Consider the following 20,016-nt stretch of genomic DNA (forward strand, 5'->3'; position numbering starts at 1 on the left):
AATGAGGAATTAGGCCAGACACTCACACAGAGCTTTTGGTTTGATAGAAGGGGAAATCAGACAGGGATTGTCTAAGAGAGAGAGTGAAATGTGGTGTGGAATGGAGAGGAATGCTGAATGTTGACACTTGCCATATGTATTTTGCTATTAGCATTAAAGATCCGGCAGGACTGGATAATTGATATTAGATTGCTTGCATAGAAGCCAGTATGTTTTGCTAGAAGTGCTTATGCCTTGCTGTGTATGAATAAATGTATTCCATTGTTATAATTGAGACTGACTTGTGTGTTTTCATTTGTGTCCATTGTTATCTTATTTCTCGTGTCATTTCTTAGTCTTTGGTTTGTCGTGTATGTTGCATCTTGTGTCTATTCTTAGCATTAGGGTATGTGTGTGTGTCCATAGCATAGCAATTTGGCAGTAACAGTGCACAATCGCCCTGAGATACATTTGCAGGGGGGTGCCAGAGTGGCACACCTCCCCTGAGGTAGAGTTGCAACTGACAAAATTGGTCGCCCATGTGGGGCTAGGCCAAAGGTAGTTTTTTTGGAAACTAACAACAGATGCTCTATCCACTTCACTATTCACGGCTACAATGACAGGCAGTACTGGGAAATTGAGAGAGGGCCCTACAGTCAACTGCATAGTTACGAGAGGAGCTCTGGCAAGAGCCTCTGGATTTACCAATGTGAAATCTACCAGAGTTGAACTGGGCCCAGGGTTCCTAATAGTAGAGGCCTTACACCTTTTACCAGTACACTAGCCTCAGAAAAAGGATTTTTGTGAAGGAACGGGTATGGGAGCAGAAGCTCCAGCAGTCAGCAGTGCTAGGTTCCAAGGGAACCAACTCGGAAACAACCAAAAAGAGAGGGCAAAAAGACTGAAACCCAAAAGCCCGGCCCAATTTGTCCACATATACATATATGTTGGGGGAGGGAGTGGGTTAATAAAAACGTATAGGGGTAAGGTGGGAGGGGATGCGGGGGGTCTCACCCCACATATATATATATGCAGACAAATGGGAAAAAAGAAAAAGGAATTCTGGCTTTTTTTCTTCTGTCTTTTTACACAGGTCCAACTAACTCTACTTCAGATCCTTCACCATTGGGCAAAGTATCTAAAGAGAAGGATACCACTTTGATTATCTCACTCTCACTTTCTTCAGGAGAAAAATCCAGATTCACAGAGTGGACGCCCAAGGTCTTACACTTACATTTGGGGTCAAGCCTTCATGTGGTCACTTGCTTCACAGGTTACACAAGACCCACTTGATCTATGAATGTAGGGAGGCTTAGAGTGCCCGTTCACATGCTTGGGATAGTTAATCACATTACCCTTTCCATGCTCATATGACTTCTTCCCTTTATTAAAACTTGTGTGGCCTTTATGGGAAGACATGTTATCAGAAGTCCCACCCCGTTACGCTCACCTGGTATCCACAGGGACGCCACCCAGCCGGATTACTCGCTGGTATGCTTCTCAGCTTTGCCCAGATGTGGTCTGCGGGGAAGGTTCTGCCTCGTGGTAGAATTAGGCGTGCTCTCCGTCCTGCCTTCTTTGCAGGGGCGCGTTGTCTTTCGTGGGCGTGTGCGGTCCAGTTACTTCACTGACGCCGGCCCGTTTGATATTGTTCAGGTAGGTCTTATTGCTGTTCTTTAGTTTTGTTGCTGTCTTGCATACCTTTCTTTGTTTAGAATGTCCCTTTTTCCTCCCTTAGGTATGCGGAGCTTCAGCGCAGCGAACTGGCTTGGTGGAGCCCTGCTGGTAAATGATGGCGCATTAACAGTGCTATGATGCGGTAAGTAAGCGCTATGCGCAGCGCTGCAAAGTCTTGCCTTTGCTAACCTGCGTTATCCTTTCTTGTAGGTCGCGGTGGAATGTCCGGAGTGGTGCTAGCCGTGAGGCGACCAGCCAGGTAAGCCCTTTGAGTAGTTTGTAATTTCCAAATGTGTCTACTGCTTTCTTTAATGTTGCCTCAATCTTCCTCTTTCAGGTCGTACTGTCCGGGAGGCGTGCAGATTCAAGGAAGCTGTTCTCAGAAGCTGCGAGTGGTTAAAGATGAAGACTGCAGGTAAGATGCTGCTGCTAATGATAATCCTTTTGTCTCCTTGCCGGTTCTGCTTCTTCGAGGGAATAACTGGACATGGTGAGCGTCACGCTACTAGTTGCAAAGTAAATCGAAGCGTGTTGTCTTGCTCTGGTGTGGTTTAAATAACCTCAACAAAATAGTCCAGGTAAAGTAGTCCCTAGGCTACCACACCCAAAACATTAGACCGCGTAGCTTGGTTCCTGGAAACCAAGCTATGTGGATGCCTCCATGTTAGCTGGCAACACAATAAGTAGTTCCCAAGCACATGTTTCTCATGGTGTATGAGCCTGGCGCCTATGGCGCCAGGAGTGGCCCCAAGAGGGTTTTGGAAAAGGATGCCTGGCTCTAGAGGCCCGAGTCCTGACTCCACCTGGCCAATGGGTTTGCCAGAGGGGGATTTGGGTGAGGGTCGTGACACACCCTCTTTCTTGTTTTGCTTTTCCCCATCCTCCTGCTTACCTGAAGCAGTTTTGTCTTTATGGGACACAATATGGGAAACCCAAATATCTGCAGAAAGGGCCCGCTTCTTAGGCCCCAACTCCTTAGAATCAGCCAGATGCTGCTTCAGCTCAGGGTAACAAGGGAGGGGAAAACATGTGTTCCCGCATGACCAGATTGACCATGCCTTCAAAAGTGGTTACTTTATGGCCCTATACCCAGCCACTCCGCTTTTCCAGGGAATCTGTAACAAAAGACATCCAAGCATTATCCTTTTTCTTGTATACTCTGAACCTCTTATTGGGCACAAGTGTTTGACAAATTGAAGCAGGCTCTTCTCTTGAAATTTGCAAAGTCCTTTCTGTCAGCTTTTGACAGTTCCATAATGGCACTGCAGTCAGAATGGGGCAGTCTACTGAACAACCATGCAGTCCTGTCACACTCACCCACTTCACAAACAGTTAGCGAATCTATGTCGTCATTCATTTCATCATACATACTGAGCAGATCCTTAGGAAATCTAGGATGAGTAGAGGACCCAGAAGCACTTCCAGAACCTCAGGAGGAACCCTGAGACCCTTGTAGTCTGGCCAACTCCAACTGATGAACCTTATCCTTCTGTATCTCCATCCAGTCAAATTACAACGTGGCCACGTCAAAATCCATCTCTGAGCCTGAGCTTCTCTCATAAGCTCCCACATAAACTCAGCCTCAGAAGTTGTCAGGTAAACCTTGTTAGACTGATCTTCCTCTTCCCTTTCAACCGTGGTAGTTACCGCTGGGGTCTGTCCCAGCACCTACAGCATCACTATCACTAGGCAAAGGAACAATCTCTTTACCAAATTAGCTTTGTTTCCAGAGGGTTGCAGTCCTTCTTTCTCTATTTTTTTTTTTAAAAGTCCTCTACTTTCAGAGAAGCAAGAGTAGACATAGTGAACGTTTCCATATTTAAAAAAAAAAAAAAAGTAGGCAACTGTTCTATTACCACTAAGTTCAAATCAGTGCTCTGTGCAAGTAGAATTAGGATAGACAACAAGTGGACAACACTGGGGTACCCAAAACCTTATCCTCACCGCTGTAACACCAATTTGTTAAGATGGATTCTACAATCTGGCCTGGTGGACAGATTTCAGAAGAACACCCTAGTTATTGTGAACAGGGGAACTCTGAGGTTAACCAACCTGAATCACGGTAAACTGAGAGTGGCTAAGGCTTAGTCTCATGAGTGAGTGTGGTCATGGGTCAACAATGAGTGCACAGTGAAGCACATAATTCTGCTTAGACCGTAAGCCCAAAAATGTTTTAGGACCAAAACACTATAAAAATGAAACAAGCAGGTAATATCACACAACACTCTGTATATATGTTTGATAACTGCCACCTTAGGTTTGTAGAAATGCATACAACTGAAACTAAAAGAAGGTTAAGTAATTAAGCAGTAAGGAAAACCAGTTCACAAGAATAGTACCCTAACTTTAAGAGTCCAATCCTATGTGGAATGGGGCCTTGTGCAAAAAAGCCACACAGTTTTCTCAGCACAAGGGGACAAAGGTATGAAAGGTTCTTGGGGTGGTGAAAAATGTTCCATAGTACTTCTCAACAATGTGACAAGACCGACAGACTATTTTCTTATTCTTTAGAACAGCTTTTAGAACAAAAGTTTAAAAAGCTGTGTAATAGAATAAACCAACCTGTATTCTAAGGTTTACTATCGGGGATAGATGGGCTAAGTGGAAGTATTAATACTCACCTCCCCCGACTCTGATTTCTCCCAAATAACTAGGCAGGTCGACTGGGTAGAGGTAGGATTTCCTGCCGTTGGGTCCAGCAGAGGAAGCCCAGGAGCTGTGGGTGCAAGGTGGATCTCAGTCGGATTCAGGAGCGGAGTGCAACCCTTTCCGATGAAGAAATGCAGCAGGCACCAATGCGGGCTTCTTCAGGACACTCACCAGATGGAGGAAAGCTGGTTCCAGCGACAGTAGCCCCACAAAGGCGACAGCAGGAGGCTCCCTGCGTCACGGTCAAATACTTTCCAGGACAGGATCCCTTGATGCTGGAGCTTTGCAGGAAGGTGTCTTGTAGCCCAAGCTGGTGACCAGGAAATTCTGGCCAAAAACGGTGACACTTCTGGCGAGTTAGCCCAGAACGGAGCTGGTCGACCCACTGGGGGAGGGGGGGGGGGAGGGAAGAGTGTTCAAGGAACTATTCTGAAGGCTCCCAATGGTTAGAGCTCGAGAATGCGTTGCGACTAGTTGGTTGCACCAGTCCAAGGTGGAAGCACTGCAGAGGGTCATCTCGGCAATTGCAAGAAAGGTTTGCCAGGCCTCTTCAGGAGTCGTCCACAGGTCTTCAGTTGGCTGCATGGCTACACAGGACACTTGGCTCCAAAGCGGATCTGCTGGAATGGCTGCAGTAGTCCTCTTCTTATCCCAAAACCTGGCTGGTGGCAAATCCTATGGTAAGGATCCGCACCACTCAGTCAGCAGTGGTCCAATCCGGTACCACTGTCCGTTTCACTCATGCATGCACACCAGATTTTCAGGCACCAGGGTTGTGGAATGGGACCAAACAGTCCCACTCGGTATATAGGGGGGAATCCCAAAGTAACCACCTTAGGTGGAATCTCTACCTTATTTTGGGGAAATAGAACTAGAATTATATAGGAGGTAGTTAGATTATCTCAACATTTACACCAACACAGTGAGTCTCAAATTTCTCAAATACATAATATCAATGTTATTCAATTATCTATATAAACGTTAAAATGCAACAAAAGGTTTGGTTGTGGCACTGTGCATCTAATCTAAAACACACAAAAAAAACACAAAGCTAATAGTGAAAAATTGTCCTTTAAGAGGTAGGAAGGTGTACGATAAACACTGTTGGTTATGGACAGCTTTAGAAGCTATTGCAATCTTTTAGTTGTCAACACCCTATGGTTGGGTTCCAAACTTATTTCCCTAGAAATCTTTACTAGAAGTTAGAACGCGACATGTTTCTGTTCTCTATACAATTTTTGGAGCATTCATTAGGAGGTACATCACATTAGTCGTGATTACAATAAAACAAACATTTATCCGAACATATTTCTACACATTTCCACAATGAGGTGTCTTCCATTCACGCTGTATGGTATAACTGTTGATAGAACACAAAAAAGACAAGAGAGCAAGCTAGAATTGCTCAGATTCTTGGGGATACTCTAGTAGTATGGCTAGATGGGATATATGAATTACCTGTTCTAGTCCCACCTACTTCCTGGATCCACACACAAATGGCACGCACTAGCCAGTGAAAACAGCTTTCCCAGGCAAATGCATGACCATATTAGGGATTTCCTGACTTGAGAAGGCAGGAAGACCACCAAGAAACGATATGGCCAAAGAAAAAGCGAATACACTTGTGGCAGGGCCATTTTAAGGCACTAGCCTTGTTTAGTAGCCAGACTCTGTAAACGCGAATGTACACACTAAAGGTACTGAAAAAATGGTACAAATGTAACTACTTCCACCAGATTGTCTTTAGGCACATATAAAAGTAACCAAAAATCCCACATGTAAAAGACTAGGGTGATACAAAAGTATCCCCACTGCACTGTAAGAGGCTGTGTGCACAGTTAAAACGTTACCCAAACAGGTAAAAAGACAAAAGGGAAACAGTTTCCCCATGACAAATATGCAAAAGGTCAGAGGCGTGAAGCTGAAGGCTTCACTTGCCTGGAAAATGTATGGACAGGTTCAAAAGCAAAATGTTTGATGGTCTATAAAATATGGAGGTCTAAAAGAGAAATTTTTCCTAACAATTTCTGCTAATAATTTACCGGTACCTTGAAATTATAAATGTTATTTGCATGTATTGGAATGCTCCTTTTTCATGTCTACATTCTGCTGAAATGCCCCTCATTTCACAGCACTTCAAAGCCATAACAATGGCAGTAAGGACCTATGTAGCACTCCAGTCACAGTTAGAGCATGCAGAGAATAAGTTACTAAAAAGCGAATAAGGCTCTCCCAGGCTACAAACAGCAGTTAATCTCCACGGCCCCAGCCATTTAGATCCCTGCTAAAAATATACCCACTCCAATATTTACCTCCCATTTCTTTGCTTTGTTGTGTCATTAAAAAAGAAAGGCCAACTATGTATTTATGTTTAGTATTTGTTTTTATGTGGACATAGAACCAAGAGCAGGGGAGTGGAAAAAGAGGTCGGAAAAAGTGGTAGATTGTGAAAATGAACATGGGGAAGTGTACCAGGGATAGACATATTTTGATTGAAACTTAGATGGATGCTAAGAAGCCATTAATAAAGGGGGTTGTTTGAAGAGGAGGGTATTTAGTTCTGGTAGGAATCGAACGAGTGCGCAAGGCAGATATGTTGGGGGAAACCATAGTTATTCCATGAGTATGCATCTTGCCAATTCTCTTAATTATTCCATACAAACCAAACCTTTGAATACCATTTTCTTTATTTATGCCACAAATGATTAGCTAGCACTTACCTACTGGCTCTTCTACCTTCTTATCGAGACCAAGGTGTGCTCTAATTTGTGCTGGCTCGCATCCATAGCACGTTTCACTGCCTGTGTGCACGTGAAAAGACAGCACTGTCTCCCCCATCTTCACCTCATCACCGTGCTCCAACACATATGGCTCACTTTTCACTTCTGGCTATTTAGGAAACGCAAAGTTAGTCTTCGGTATGTATATATGATGACAAAAAATGTATATGAAAAACACAACCTCAACATTAACAAAGAAGGTATAGAAAGATTAACCTATAATATTGTATAATTAGTGCAAGACAATTTAACAATCGTGTCGCACTGGGACTTCACTGATTTGGTAGGTGCGGCCCTGCAGCACAGTTTCCTAAGTGTCCACCGAACATGGCAATGCTGCGCCTATGCATGTATGAAATAAATATAAACAAACCCACCTCACCCTTCCAAAGTTTCAAACACACCCTACGCTTCAGTCAGTTTCAGGAGTGCACAGGTATTTATGAGGTTTCACTGGGCCATGTTGCGGTTATTAAAGAGAGCATTCTATATCCAGCAGTACTCAAGAGTTAAGGACATGGGAGTATTTGTGCTCTCGCGCCGCAAAATCAAACCTGTATATTTCCAGCCAGGATAAGAGTCCAGTGCTATTAACGAGGAAGAAGACAATTGAAACTCAGATTTCCTGGTGTTATCGGCGAGGTTCACATTGCAGGGTGAATGCCCTGCTGAGTTTCTCTGGTCATCCACCACCATCTCCATTCTCTAGTCACTTTCCAGTGCGATTTTTCCATTTAAAGACCTTGCATGGTTTTTATTTTGTGCTATAGTGCCTCCATCTGTCCCTTTGGTGCAAACACTTACAGCCAAAGAGTTTATGGTTGTCCAACGGATTGGCACGGAGATCAATTGAACAAAGATCACACAACAAGCCAGGAGTTCACACAGTGGAGGATCTGACGGGTAGAGCCTCATTAAAAAAATACTCAAGCCATCACAGGAGACGGGCAAAACATTCAGAGGCCTCACTAATAGGCGCAAGATGAGGAATTTCTAATTTACAGAGATCTAGATTATAGTAACGCTGGCATCCCTCATCCCTGCCACAGTCACTCATTATCCCTGCATCCTACATTCTCATCATAGTCCCTCATTAACATTACTGTGCGCATCCTAATCCCGGTCATTCATTAACGTTAGCACATGCCTCCTTGTCACGAGTCCCTCACCATCCCTGGAACCTCATCCTTGATACAATGCCTCATTTCTCCTGCAAACATCATCCTCATCACACTCCATTTCATGGTCAACCTCATCTTGGTCCCTAATTAACATTATCATATGCATCCTCCTCACAGTCCTTCATTATCCCTGAAATCCTCATCTTCGTTGCAGTCCATCATTATTCGTGTCCCTCGTCGGGGCCCTCATTACAATCATCAATCGCATCCAGGTCCCTCATTACCATGTGTATCATCGTCCCAAACAGTCCCTCATTACCATGTGTATCATCGTCCCAAACAGTCCCTCATTACCATAAGCATCCTCATTCCGGCTCACAGAGACATGCTCGCAGATAAGACAGGTTCGATTATCAATATTTTTAGCACCCATGTACACTTTACTATCAAGTTTATCGCATCAGACAAAATACAAAATATTTAGTTAAAAAAAGAAAAACACCAATATTTTATCACTAGCCAATAAATAAGCAGAAAACACAAACAGGCAAAAACTCAATGTGTAATATTACCATCAAACCCAAGCATAAAATAGATCAGTAGGGTCAAATACAGTTACATTATATTACGAAACATTTACAGTTGTGTGATGAATGCTGCTAGGACATCCGAACATCTTCCCCCCAATATGACCGTAGGAACATTATTGTTAAAATACTACATATTTTTCAAACGCTTTGGGGAAACTTTGGCTTCCCTTTTTCTCTGTGTAATTTTTTGGATCCCTGGCCTATTTGTTTTTAGCCGGAGTACTTCTACTGAGAGTCAAATGGTAGCTAATAAGGCATTTTTTGTACAACCCTCTCTTAGAAGTTGGAACGGCTGCCACCATTTTCACCGGGTGAATTTCTCAATTGGAGGGGCCTTAATATTTTCCACAAATATGTGCAAGTGAGCCCAAACCAACAAAGGAGGGAAAGGTGTGGGTGTTTTCCCCCTCAGAGAATTATAAAAATAATGGGGTGAATAATTGGGTAAAAAGCTACAGTTTACAATCAGTGTTGTAAAGGCACTCCAAAATTCCAAAAGATGCAAGTCACAAACAGTACATATTTTCATGCCTTTTCCCACAATATATGGCAGCATATGATATAAGTAATTAATAACGCGCCTGTTCACAAGTGTTTCTAGGTGCGACAAGGGAGGGAAGACATAGGATCTTACTAAGGCTTGTGTCATTCAGATTGTGCAAGTGCGAGAACGAAAAGTGCAAGGGGAAAGTGCAAAGGAGAGGGGACGGGAAAACAGGGCAGCAATGCTCTAAGTGCAGCCAGGGCAGTGTGGCTCGGGGTAGTGCAAGGAGAACAAGTGATTGTAAGGTTTCAGTTACAGCCCCTTAGTGCGTGGTAGGCCCGAAGGCAGTGCAAGGGTGACTGATCAAGAAAGAGCCTGGTACCCAGTGAGAGTCTGAGAGTAGCCAAGCAACCAGTCAGTACAGCAGATAGGTAGGTCAGCAGCAGAAGGGAGAGAGAGCAAGCAGAGGAGAAGAGGAAAGTTTTGAGCTGCTCCCAGAACTTCAGGTGGTCCGGCTCAAGTTTGAGACTATCAGGGAGGCCATTGCAGAGGGAGGCATCTGCAGAGGAGAGATATCTACCTCCCAACCCCCACTCTCTGCCTGGAGAAGTGTCTAACCCTTAAAGAGTTGGAAGTAGCTGAGCAAAGGGTTCACGAAAGAAGGCATTTTCGAAGAGAGTGTTGGATATAGTGCGGGGCCCGGCCCCAGAAAGAATTGTAGTCAATGCAAAGGGTCTTGAACCTGATCCATGCAGCACCAGGAGCCAGTGGAGAGTTTTTAAGGCTGGAGAGATACAGTCCCTGGGCTTGAGGCCAAGGATAAGTCGTGCAGTCCTGTTCTGGATTAGATGTAGAGGGTGGAGAGTAGAGGAAGGCAGATTGAGAAAGAGGCTGTTGCAGTAGTCCAGCCTAGAGAGTACCAGGGCTATGGAGACTGAGCTTCTGGGGGGGAAATGAGAAAGGGAAGAGTCCCTTTGAGGAGGTGCCGCTGGTACTGAGACTTCTTGGCAACATCTGAGATGTGAGGAGAGCAAGAGAGTGGAGTTGAAGTTGACACCAACGTTTTTTGCCTCGCAGGAAGGTGAAAGAAGAGGGCCCAAGGCGGGCAGCCAGAGTGAGAGGGAAAGCCAGGATAGGGGTCCCAATGAGAAGGATCTCTGTCTTACTGGCATAAAGACAGATATCGTTGGAGGCACAGCAATCCTGATTCATGGATAGACAGTCAGGAATGAGTGAGAGAAGGGGGAAGCTGAGGGGAGCCTGAGAGAAAGCAGAGTGTCATCGGCATAACACTGAATGAAAGTTAGCGAAGGTAGAGATCAGGTGGGCCAAAGGGGCCAAGTAGAGGTTGAAAAACCAGGGTGAGAGGATAGAGCCCTGGGGAATGCCACAGGTAGAGGGAGCGGTGGCAGAGTGAAAGGAACCAGGTTGGACCTGGGAGGGGCGGTCCAAGAGGAAGGCGGTCAACCACTTCAGAGCCTGATCCGTGATGCCCAGGTTATCACAGAGTCGATTGATCAGGATGGCGTGGTTGACCGTGTCGAAAGCAGAGGAAAGATCAAGGAGGCAGGGGGCGCTTGAGAGCCCGGTCGAAAATAGCTGCAGGCCAGCGACCTCCAGGGCAACTTAAACATATCCGGACTAAATCCTGCTTCATGTATATAGCTACAACCCCAGTTTGAAGCGTATATGCTGGAATAACCCTAAAGGAGGTGTGCGGAAACTTTGGAAGAACGAGGTGCTCTGATTCGCAAGATATCGATACTTGCCGGAGCTCGGAAGGCGGGGCCGAGGCAGGCCGATGTGGCGGGCCGATGAGTGAGGAGAAGGAAGCAGAAGCAGACTGTGGCAGCCTGGGCCCCAAGACCGTAGACGTGGCGAGTGAGAGCCCCGGGTGCTGCAGAGTATTGGGTCAGGTGAATCTGACCAGCGGCGAACCAACGACGTGGAACATTGGCCGAGGGAAGCATGCGCGCCCGCTGTGAAAGTAGTGAGACGTGGGAGACTCCCGGGGGAGGAGCAGAATCTCCCGGACCTTACACATGCTCTGAAATCGGCAGACAATTAGGTGGGTGCAATACCCAGTGTCCCCCTCCCTGGCCCTTATTTGAAGAGTGACATATCGTGGGGGGACAGCCCTATCCCCAAACAGGTACTGCAGGCCAGCAAAGCAACAGTGAGGCCTGGGTGGCGGTGGCAAGGACTAAGGAAATTGTGGTGCACAGGGCCTTGCACAGGAGTGCAGGGAATGAGGACTGTGCCCTGCATTGGGTGCAGGCACGGGGGAGTGGAGTAGGGCGCCACAGACCGGAAAGAAGAGTGCAAATAGATCTCTCTGACCACCAGGGGGAAAGCAAACAGATACACAAGTTTGGGAAATTCTCTTTCCTTCCAACTTGAAGTTACTACAAATGTAAGGTTATAGCACATTTTTGTTACGGTTTAAAGCTTCTACCCTCAAGGGCTAGAGGTGAATTACATAAATACGAGGCACGGATATTGAGGTCGGTTCTGAGATGTCTTCCAAAATGCGTCCCCCTTGCTGCCATTCGTTATGAGCTTGGGCTAATCTCTATGGAAAATGTGGTTATGTGGCGAAGGATCTCCCTATTTAGGAAGTTGAATACCAGCCCTAAATCCACGCTGTATGATTTGATGGGGAGCAGCTTGCGCAATGGCGCCACTGTTTCTGGCTACCAAGCTGGGCTAAAAACTGAATTATGGAATCCATCGGCAAAAATTGGATTGTCTTATACGCTCCTCCTCTTTAATCCTGAGAAAGTAAGAAAAAATATGGGAGTATTTGGATTAGAGCCATACTATGGAGAAGGTTTGTGGTAGTGCGTCACAAGTCGGGAGCACGCTCGTTACGAGCACAGAGGTAATTTCGTAGACAGGGCTAGTAGAGAAGGGAATTCCTTTGTTGTGAGGAAGCGGAGACCGGAGCCGCGAGTGAACACAGCTCGCTTCAGGCACCCGGCCCATTCCTCTTCTTGACCGCGGACGTTCCGGCGAACACAGCAGTCTATAGGACCCAGGGGAGCGGTTGCCTGCTAGGCTTCCCGTCGTCCCCTGGAGTTCTACAATGTTTGTGCTCGTTTTTATGAGGCGAACACTGAACGGGGAACAAGTGAAAGCCCCCAGCACCCCGAGCACTACGGAAAGGGAGGGTATTGCTTCCCAAGGACAAGGCGACCCTGTCACTAGGCTAAAAAGAGCCTTCCTGGCAAAAAAGAGGGAATGTCAGGACGGACCCTCTGCCCCAGGGGTGATTAATTCAGGTGATCAAGACGAGGGCTATGCGCCCAATGAAGGCGGAGAAGACGAAGACGCCTATAAAGAACATCAAAGAGCGTCGACCCCCAAGATGTGGAGAACACCACAGACATATGTGATCCGGAGGCCATCAAGCACCCGAAGTCTTCGAAGTGGGTGCCGTCGCCCAGAGTGGTGGCCTACATGGCGCAGCATATTAGAAAACCTCTAGCTAGAGAGGTACGGTCTCGTATGAGATCGGAGTGCCTGCGAACAGAGTTGCCAGGGAAACTGGCGGAGACAACGGACCTCGACCCCAAGATGGTCACCTTCGTGACGAAGGCAGCGCAAGACATAAGAAAAGGTGTCGACCGCGCCGGGGGCGGGTGCCAGGACAAGCTTCTGGATATAATTGGTCCATTAGCAAAAATAATGGACCTGGCAGAGAAAGCAAAGGACACAGGAATACCGGTAGACGCCCTTGCATTGGACAACTGGGCCCAACGGGCCGTGTGTCTCCTGGGGAACGCCAACTGTGATCTATCTTCGGAGAGAAGAGGAGGCGTCCTGTTGAAGATTGACAGTAAATTGAGCAATCTGGCCTCCTGCAAGGCAGGGGAGGGCGCCAAAGCTCTTTTATTCGGCAAAGCATTCGCAAAAGAGATGTCCCAGTTCGTGGGCACGTACTCTGCTTTGGAGAAAGCCCAAAGCTCGATAAGGAAGATTTTTCCTGTATGTGGTTTTGCCAGAACCAGACGCCACAGAGGTCGCACGTCCGGTCAATTCAACTTCCAGCGCAGACCCCAGGGGCTGCGTGCCCAATACTGGGAAGGGAAGCAGCAGGATACCACCTTCCCGACCAGATCGATATTTCCCAGAGGTCGCCGAGGTAGAGGGGCCTACAGGCAACCCAGTGCTTCAGGTGGTGAGTACAGCGTGCATGAGAGTAGGTGGGAGGACTCTCCAATTTTTAAGCGCGTGGCAAGCCTTGTCGCGAGATGCAGGGGTGCTCCAAGCAGTAGTAGGGATGCAATTAGAATTTATAGGAGAGCACATTCAAAGAGCAGAGCCCCACTCCAAACACATGGCGCAGGGGGAAGCAGCGCTATTTCAGAGCGAACTGAAAAAATTAGTGGACAAGAACGCAATAGAGCGCGATTGCCAGGAAGGACCAGGTTTCCTCAGCAACATGTTCCTAGTTCACAGGGGGGACAAGATAAGACCAGTCAAACGTGAAGCGCTTGAACGAGTGGCTCGTGTACAATCACTTCAAGATGGAAGGCATCCATCTACTCCGAGACCTCCTGCGTTCGGGAGATTGGCTGGCACAGCTAGATCTCAAAGACGCTTACCTTACAATTCCAATAGCGACAGCGTTTCGGAAGTACCTGCGTTTCCGGTGGAACAAGGAGGTATGGCGCTTCAACCATCTTCTGTTCGGCGTAGCATCCGCACCTTGGGCTTTCACCAAACTGATAAAACCAGTGGCAGCAGCCATAATGGAGAGGGGCATTTGCATTAGTATATACCTAGAAGACATCCGCATGCTAGGTTCCGGACAAAGCAACACTCACCAAGAACGTGCAGCGGATTTTCACGCTCCTGTCCTCGCTGGGATTCTTAGTGAATTTAAACAAGTCTCAGATGATACCATTCCAGAGGATAGAATTCCTAGGTTTCATAATAGATACGGTTAAAGTGACCCTCGAGCTCCCGGGACACAAAGTGAAAGCAATAAAAAAGGAGCTCAGGACAATGATAGCGAAGAAAGTTATTTTGCTTCGGAATCTCGCCAGAGTAGTGGGCCTTCTAGCAGCCTCCATTCAAGCGATATTTCCCGGACCGCTCCACTCTCGAGCGCTCCAGCGCCTCAAGATCAGACACCTTCAGGGAGGTGTAGGTTACCACCAGCTGGTGGCCCTAGACCACGAAGCCCTCACAGAACTACACTGGTGGCTGCAGAACATGAAAGCCTGGAATGGTAAAGCAATATTTGGAGACGTCCCACACCTAGTCAAATCAGATGCAAGCAGATCAGGTTGGGGAGCCAGGTGCGAGCACATATAGACCGGAGGGAAGTGGTCGGAAGATGAGTTGCATCTGCACATAAACTGCCTCGAGCTGTGAGCGGGTTCTTTCGCAGTGCGCGCCTTCACGAAAGACAAGGTAAGATGCTGCGTGCTGCTGAAGATGGACATCTCAGCCGTACAATATAAAACAAGCTAGGCGGGACAAGGTCCAAGATGTTAGCGGAACTGGCGAAAGACTTCTGGCATTATTGCCTTCAGAACAGAATAGCAGTCACAGCAGAGTATCTTCCAGGGACTCTGAGCGATGTAGCAGACTGGAACTCACGCTATCTTGTAGACTCCTGCGATTGGAGGCTACATCCGCAGGTGTGCATGAGATAGCAGGAGTTATGGGGTCCCCTAGTCCTAGATCTATTTGCGTCCAGACTGAACGCACAGACACAGATACTTCCGTTGGAGGCTAGACCTGGGGGCAGCGGGCACGGATGCATTCCTGCAACCGTGGAGCGGAGCAATCCATTATGCCTTCCCGCCATTCATTATGATAACGAGAGCTCTGGCGAAGGTTTGCAGAGACCGACTGGAGATCGTGGTGGTTCTTCCCTTCTGGAAATCCCAGGCCTGGTTTCCAGTAGCGATGGAACTTTCCTCAGATTTTCTGAGGATAGTTCTGCATCAGCCAGGCCTTCTTCTCGGGTCCTCCGGTCAGGCTCACCCGCTGATCACAGCAGGCACGCTTCCATTGATAGCCTGCAGGGTTTCAGGAGTAGATGGGAGTTGCCAGGAATTTTGCAACTCGCTGCGGACTGTATCAGGGATTCCTGGGCGCCTTCCACCATTAGGCGCTATAGCGTTGCATGGAACGGTTGGGCCCCAATGGTGTTCAGAACATAGTTTGGATCCCGTTTCAGCCCCTGTAGTACAGGTATTGAATTTCCTAGCGTTCAGATTCCAAGAAGGCTGCGCGCCTTTAGAACAGTGAGTGTATACAGATCTGCAATTTCAGCAGGACACAACAAAGTGGATGAATGTTCGGTGGGAGAACACCCCAAAGTGCTGCGACTTCTGAGAGGAATGAAGCTAAAAAGGCCGCCAGAACCCAAATACGCAGTTTTGTGGGATGTCGGATGTCTTTCGCCTTTTTCATGAAGTGGCCAGATAATGAGGCTCTTTCTCGATCGCAGTTATCGGGCACACTAGCAATGTTGTTGTGCCTCACGGCGTGTAGTAGACTGTCTGACGTCAAAGCAAAGCATAAGAAATAGATAGAAAGATCTTCTACCCAGAGGGAGTGGTTTTTACCATCGCTTAAAGAACAAAAACTGATTTGCAAGTAATCTCATACCCTTATTTTACAGAGAATAAGAAATTGTGCGTAGCCCAATGCATTAATGATCACGAAGAAGTAACAGCGCAGCTTAGACCGCGAGGGGTGACCCAGTTGCTTATAGCGCGCAGGAAGCCCCATCAAGCCGTGGCAACACCGACAATAGCTAGATGGGTGAGAGAAGTGATGCAGTGGGCAGGAATAGACTTGTCGGTGTTCGGAGCACATTCAGCTAGAGGCGCTATGGCTTCTAGAGCCTTCTCTGTTGGGGTGTCACTTCAGGACATAATGAAATCAGCAGATTGGTCCTCTGAATCGACCTTTAAGACATTCTATTTTAAGCTTGTATTAGATCTAACAAATGGGGTGGTTGCAAGGTTTGAACAAGCATAATGCGAGCCTCCTGTCTTGTCATAGAATGAAGATTGCCCACGCTGACAGCCCAGGAAGTCTTAATTCTATTAAAGACAAGGAGGCGAGCATTTTATCCCACCCAGAATGGCAAATCTTGACTCTACATGCAATGTATATCATGTTAAGCTTTGGCGCATTCCCACTCTCAAAGTGTTCTCCTTTTCTCGCAGGAGATGACAAGAAAACTGCCTGAAGGTATTCCAAGGAAAGTGACGGAGGATAAGAGTTGCAAGTTGTCCTGTTGGACTGTGCCGTCGCAGCAGGGGAAATCCAGTACACTGTTTCGATCGAAAGATCGTAGTTGGCATAGGACAGTTCATGTTCACAGGAATGACATTGAGAGCAAAGAAAGAGGAATGGCCCTAGTGGGATTGGTTCTTATAATACCTTGGAGCAGACAATGATAGGTGGAGAAGGAGAGGTCAAGACTACCAGACCCCAGAGGACCATGGGGCATGTAGTTCTTGGGATGGAAGTTATGATTTTGTTAGAACTTTAAACCTCTCCAATTTTGATTTTTCTCACAAGTTTAAAAAAATTACAAATGTTCCGTTTGAAAGTTTATCTTTTAAGTGCTGGTATGGCAGTAAATAAAAAAAGAAAGCATAATGCTCGCCTCCTTGTCTTTAATAGAATTAAGACTTCCCGAGCTGTCAGCGTGGGCAATCTTCATTCTCCATTTATGTTGGGTAAGGCTCATAGGAGTCTTATGTTCGCATACATGATTTCCTTGTTCCATCATGGTCTAAAGTAGAAGCGCTGCTTAATTGAAGTATCTTGGATAGACTAGCAATTTTGTTAAGTAGTCTGAATATGAAATATGTTTTAAGTTTTATTATACATTGATTTTAAATGTCTGCATTACTTGCAAATGTTTTGTTCGTATTGTATGTGCAATGAGTTTGTTTTATCCGAGTATCAATTCTGTTATTTCTTTTTACTTTTTGTAAAGGTTACTTGTAACCAAAACAAATAAATAAATGAAATGGAAGTCAACATGCTGGAGGAACATTAACAGGTCTGAAGCAAATTGTACAGTGGCAACCACACTAGGCCGCATGAAGGATATGGCACTCCTGCTTCAGCAGATGGCAATAAGCAAGTTGCCAAAGTGCAGAGGAGCATGACAATGCCTTGCATATTTATGGATCCAACTGTCCACCTCCACATGAAAACAAGCAAAGGAAATTAAGCAGTATTAAGTGAGGTTGCAAGATCAGTAAGGTGCAGGTTTTGGAGATGGGTGTAAAGGAGAGTGGAGGGGATGAGAATTTAACGGGTGGCAAACATGCAGAAATACAACATAGTACCCTATTGTCCACACTCTCAAAAAAACTACACCAGGTCCCTCATGGTCATGGTACATCATGTACCCAGGTAAAGGCTGGCACCAGCACCCACTGTTTGATTGTATCATCTGGAACTAGCCTTTACCTGTTTGGAGATGATAGAGTACCGATTACACCAGCGGCAAGCCTATCCATGATCCCACCACCATGTTAAATTGACTTCAGAGTACTGCAGCATAGCTGTCCATATGAACGAGGGAATGGGACAGATGTAGATGCATACGACCTCAAATTGCCAAGGTTTGTGTGGTACAGTCTGTAGACATATGTGAAAGAAAGGGAGGTGTGTTGTGTATATACAGTTCAGTGAAAGTGGGATGTCACTGGTGGAGGTCAGAATGTTTAGAGTTGGAATGATGCCACCCCCAGTACTCAAGCATTGTCACTTGGGAATATGTACCCTGGGTGGTGGGAACCAGAGGGCCCAGCTCCTACAATGTTTATGTAACCTGTAACTTATGAAGAAGCCTATTAAAGATACTTACCTGGATACCTACATGCCGCCTCTGGTAGACTACATTGCAACATTGGTGATTAGTTATTTAAATGAACAGTGAGCTGCTGTGGGGAGTGAGGGTGCTGCCAGCCTGGACCCACTGCCAACCAATGGCGGTCCCACCAACTAGAAATGCCTGCCAGCGGATAAGAGTGTTGTAGGTATATGAAGAGATTGCATCCCGTAGATGATTGCCCAGTCATGGCAGGGGATGAGGTGTAGGGAGAAGGCGGCCGTCTGCAGGCGGTGCCGCTCGACAGGGCTCTACGGCCTTACGCCGATTGCTGGACGTCAACACATTGTAGGGATCTCTCCTCTAGTGGGACCATTTGGAGTGCGAGTCACAGTGAACGCAGAAGGTCTTGCAGTTCTTGGTGCCTTCCCTTACTTTATCGATTGTGAAAGGCACTAAGTTGCTCAACACTGCCCCATTTTTGCTTTTGATCTTGTGGGCAGCCCGTAATTGTTGCTTGCTCGTTTGACCTCGTTTGGCTTGGCTCCTGAAATACATTGAGGTATGTGTGCTGCTACACGCTCGTGTCGCAGCACGGTGTCTTCATCGGTTGTTTTTTACGCATAGTGTCTCTGGGCCTCTAGAGTCCCGGCCTGTGGATAACTGGCTGGCAAAGACTGCAGTGTGGTGTATGTATGCGGTAACCTACAGTAATCTGAGCCCTTTAATCATAGCCTGTTGCGGACAGCATACATTTGATATTGAGTAGCCTTGCTTTAATAATGCCTACCACCAGGGCAAATACACTTAATTCTCTGCCTAAACCGACATCTTCCCAATCCATGCTTGCCATTCTAGGGGTAAGAAATGAATTGTCTTGAGATATTTACACCTCCCTTCTTGAATCCCCAGTTCCTACTGGGACAAAAAAATCAGCTGTCTGAAGTTCCAGCACTAAGTGCCCAAAGAAGACAACGACTCTAGGATAATTCCATCAATAAAGCCAACCCCAAGGTAGACCGGAGCTTAGCCAAGGGTACTACCATCACCCCTTTTGTGTCTGGGCTAGAGTCGAGGTCAGCTAGGGCAACCGTCTCCGCCACCATGAAGTCAGGGAACAAATTGACCCATGCTCAAACCGACTAAGTGATGCCGGGGGTATTGTTGGTTGGAAATATAATTGGCTCTGCTGAAGGTTCTGGGCCTGTATCGACAATAATGCAGATTCCTTTGAAAAAGACAGAGGATAAGATCTTAGAAACCTGGGAGAAGCGCTCTATGGTCTTGAATGGGGTGGATAATGATTTAATCAACAAAAGGACATGGTTACAAATTAAGGAGCACTTCATTTGGGATCTTGATGCATGTCCAACTGCGTTAGAACTTCATGCCTGGATTGACTATTTGGTCACAAGAGCTCCTATGGTGCATCGTTTTTTTGTGTATAAGGCTTGTCAAACTGATAATACCTGGTACTGGGTTGACCCATATTGTCAAACTCTCAAGAGTTTCCTGGTGTTGGTACTCATCTACGGGACTCTTCGGACTTGAGGTGTCAGCAGATGCAACAATCAAGGTACTCCTCCGGATTGATATGATAGGTTATTTATAACGAGCTTAATACCCAGAGGTTTCTAAGCGCAGACCTAGGGATCGAGCCTGTGTTGCTCCGTGTTGTCTTGCTTCCAAGGCGAGAACACTGCCCCCGAGATATCCTCCCGAGATGGGACAGCTCTCAGTGGTGCTATCCTACCAGCAAGAAAGCCTGTTAGTCAAGGGATTTTGTTGAATACATCACTTATTGTCTGAGTTACGAAGGATATTCACAGATAAAAATTTGATATGGCAAGGATTGCTGATCCAAATTTAAAGAAGTTTGCTTTGGACGCTAGGAATATTATAATTACTAATG

At 46.5% G+C, this 20,016-nt stretch overlaps 1 protein-coding gene across 1 annotated transcript in view; it reads right to left on the bottom strand.

The window, feature by feature from the left end:
• AGGF1 (angiogenic factor with G-patch and FHA domains 1) overlaps positions 1–20,016 on the bottom strand; it is a 905,326-nt gene that overhangs the window by 325,016 nt on the left and 560,294 nt on the right. The window contains exon 10 of the mRNA XM_069627444.1: positions 7,026–7,194. Coding sequence (XP_069483545.1) covers positions 7,026–7,194 — 169 coding nt within the window. The remainder of the gene's footprint in view (positions 1–7,025; positions 7,195–20,016) is intronic.

Source organism: Ambystoma mexicanum, chromosome 6p (genome assembly GCF_040938575.1).
Source record: "Ambystoma mexicanum isolate Mex_15411 chromosome 6p, UKY_AmexF1_1, whole genome shotgun sequence".
NCBI classification, from domain to species: domain Eukaryota; kingdom Metazoa; phylum Chordata; class Amphibia; order Caudata; family Ambystomatidae; genus Ambystoma; species Ambystoma mexicanum.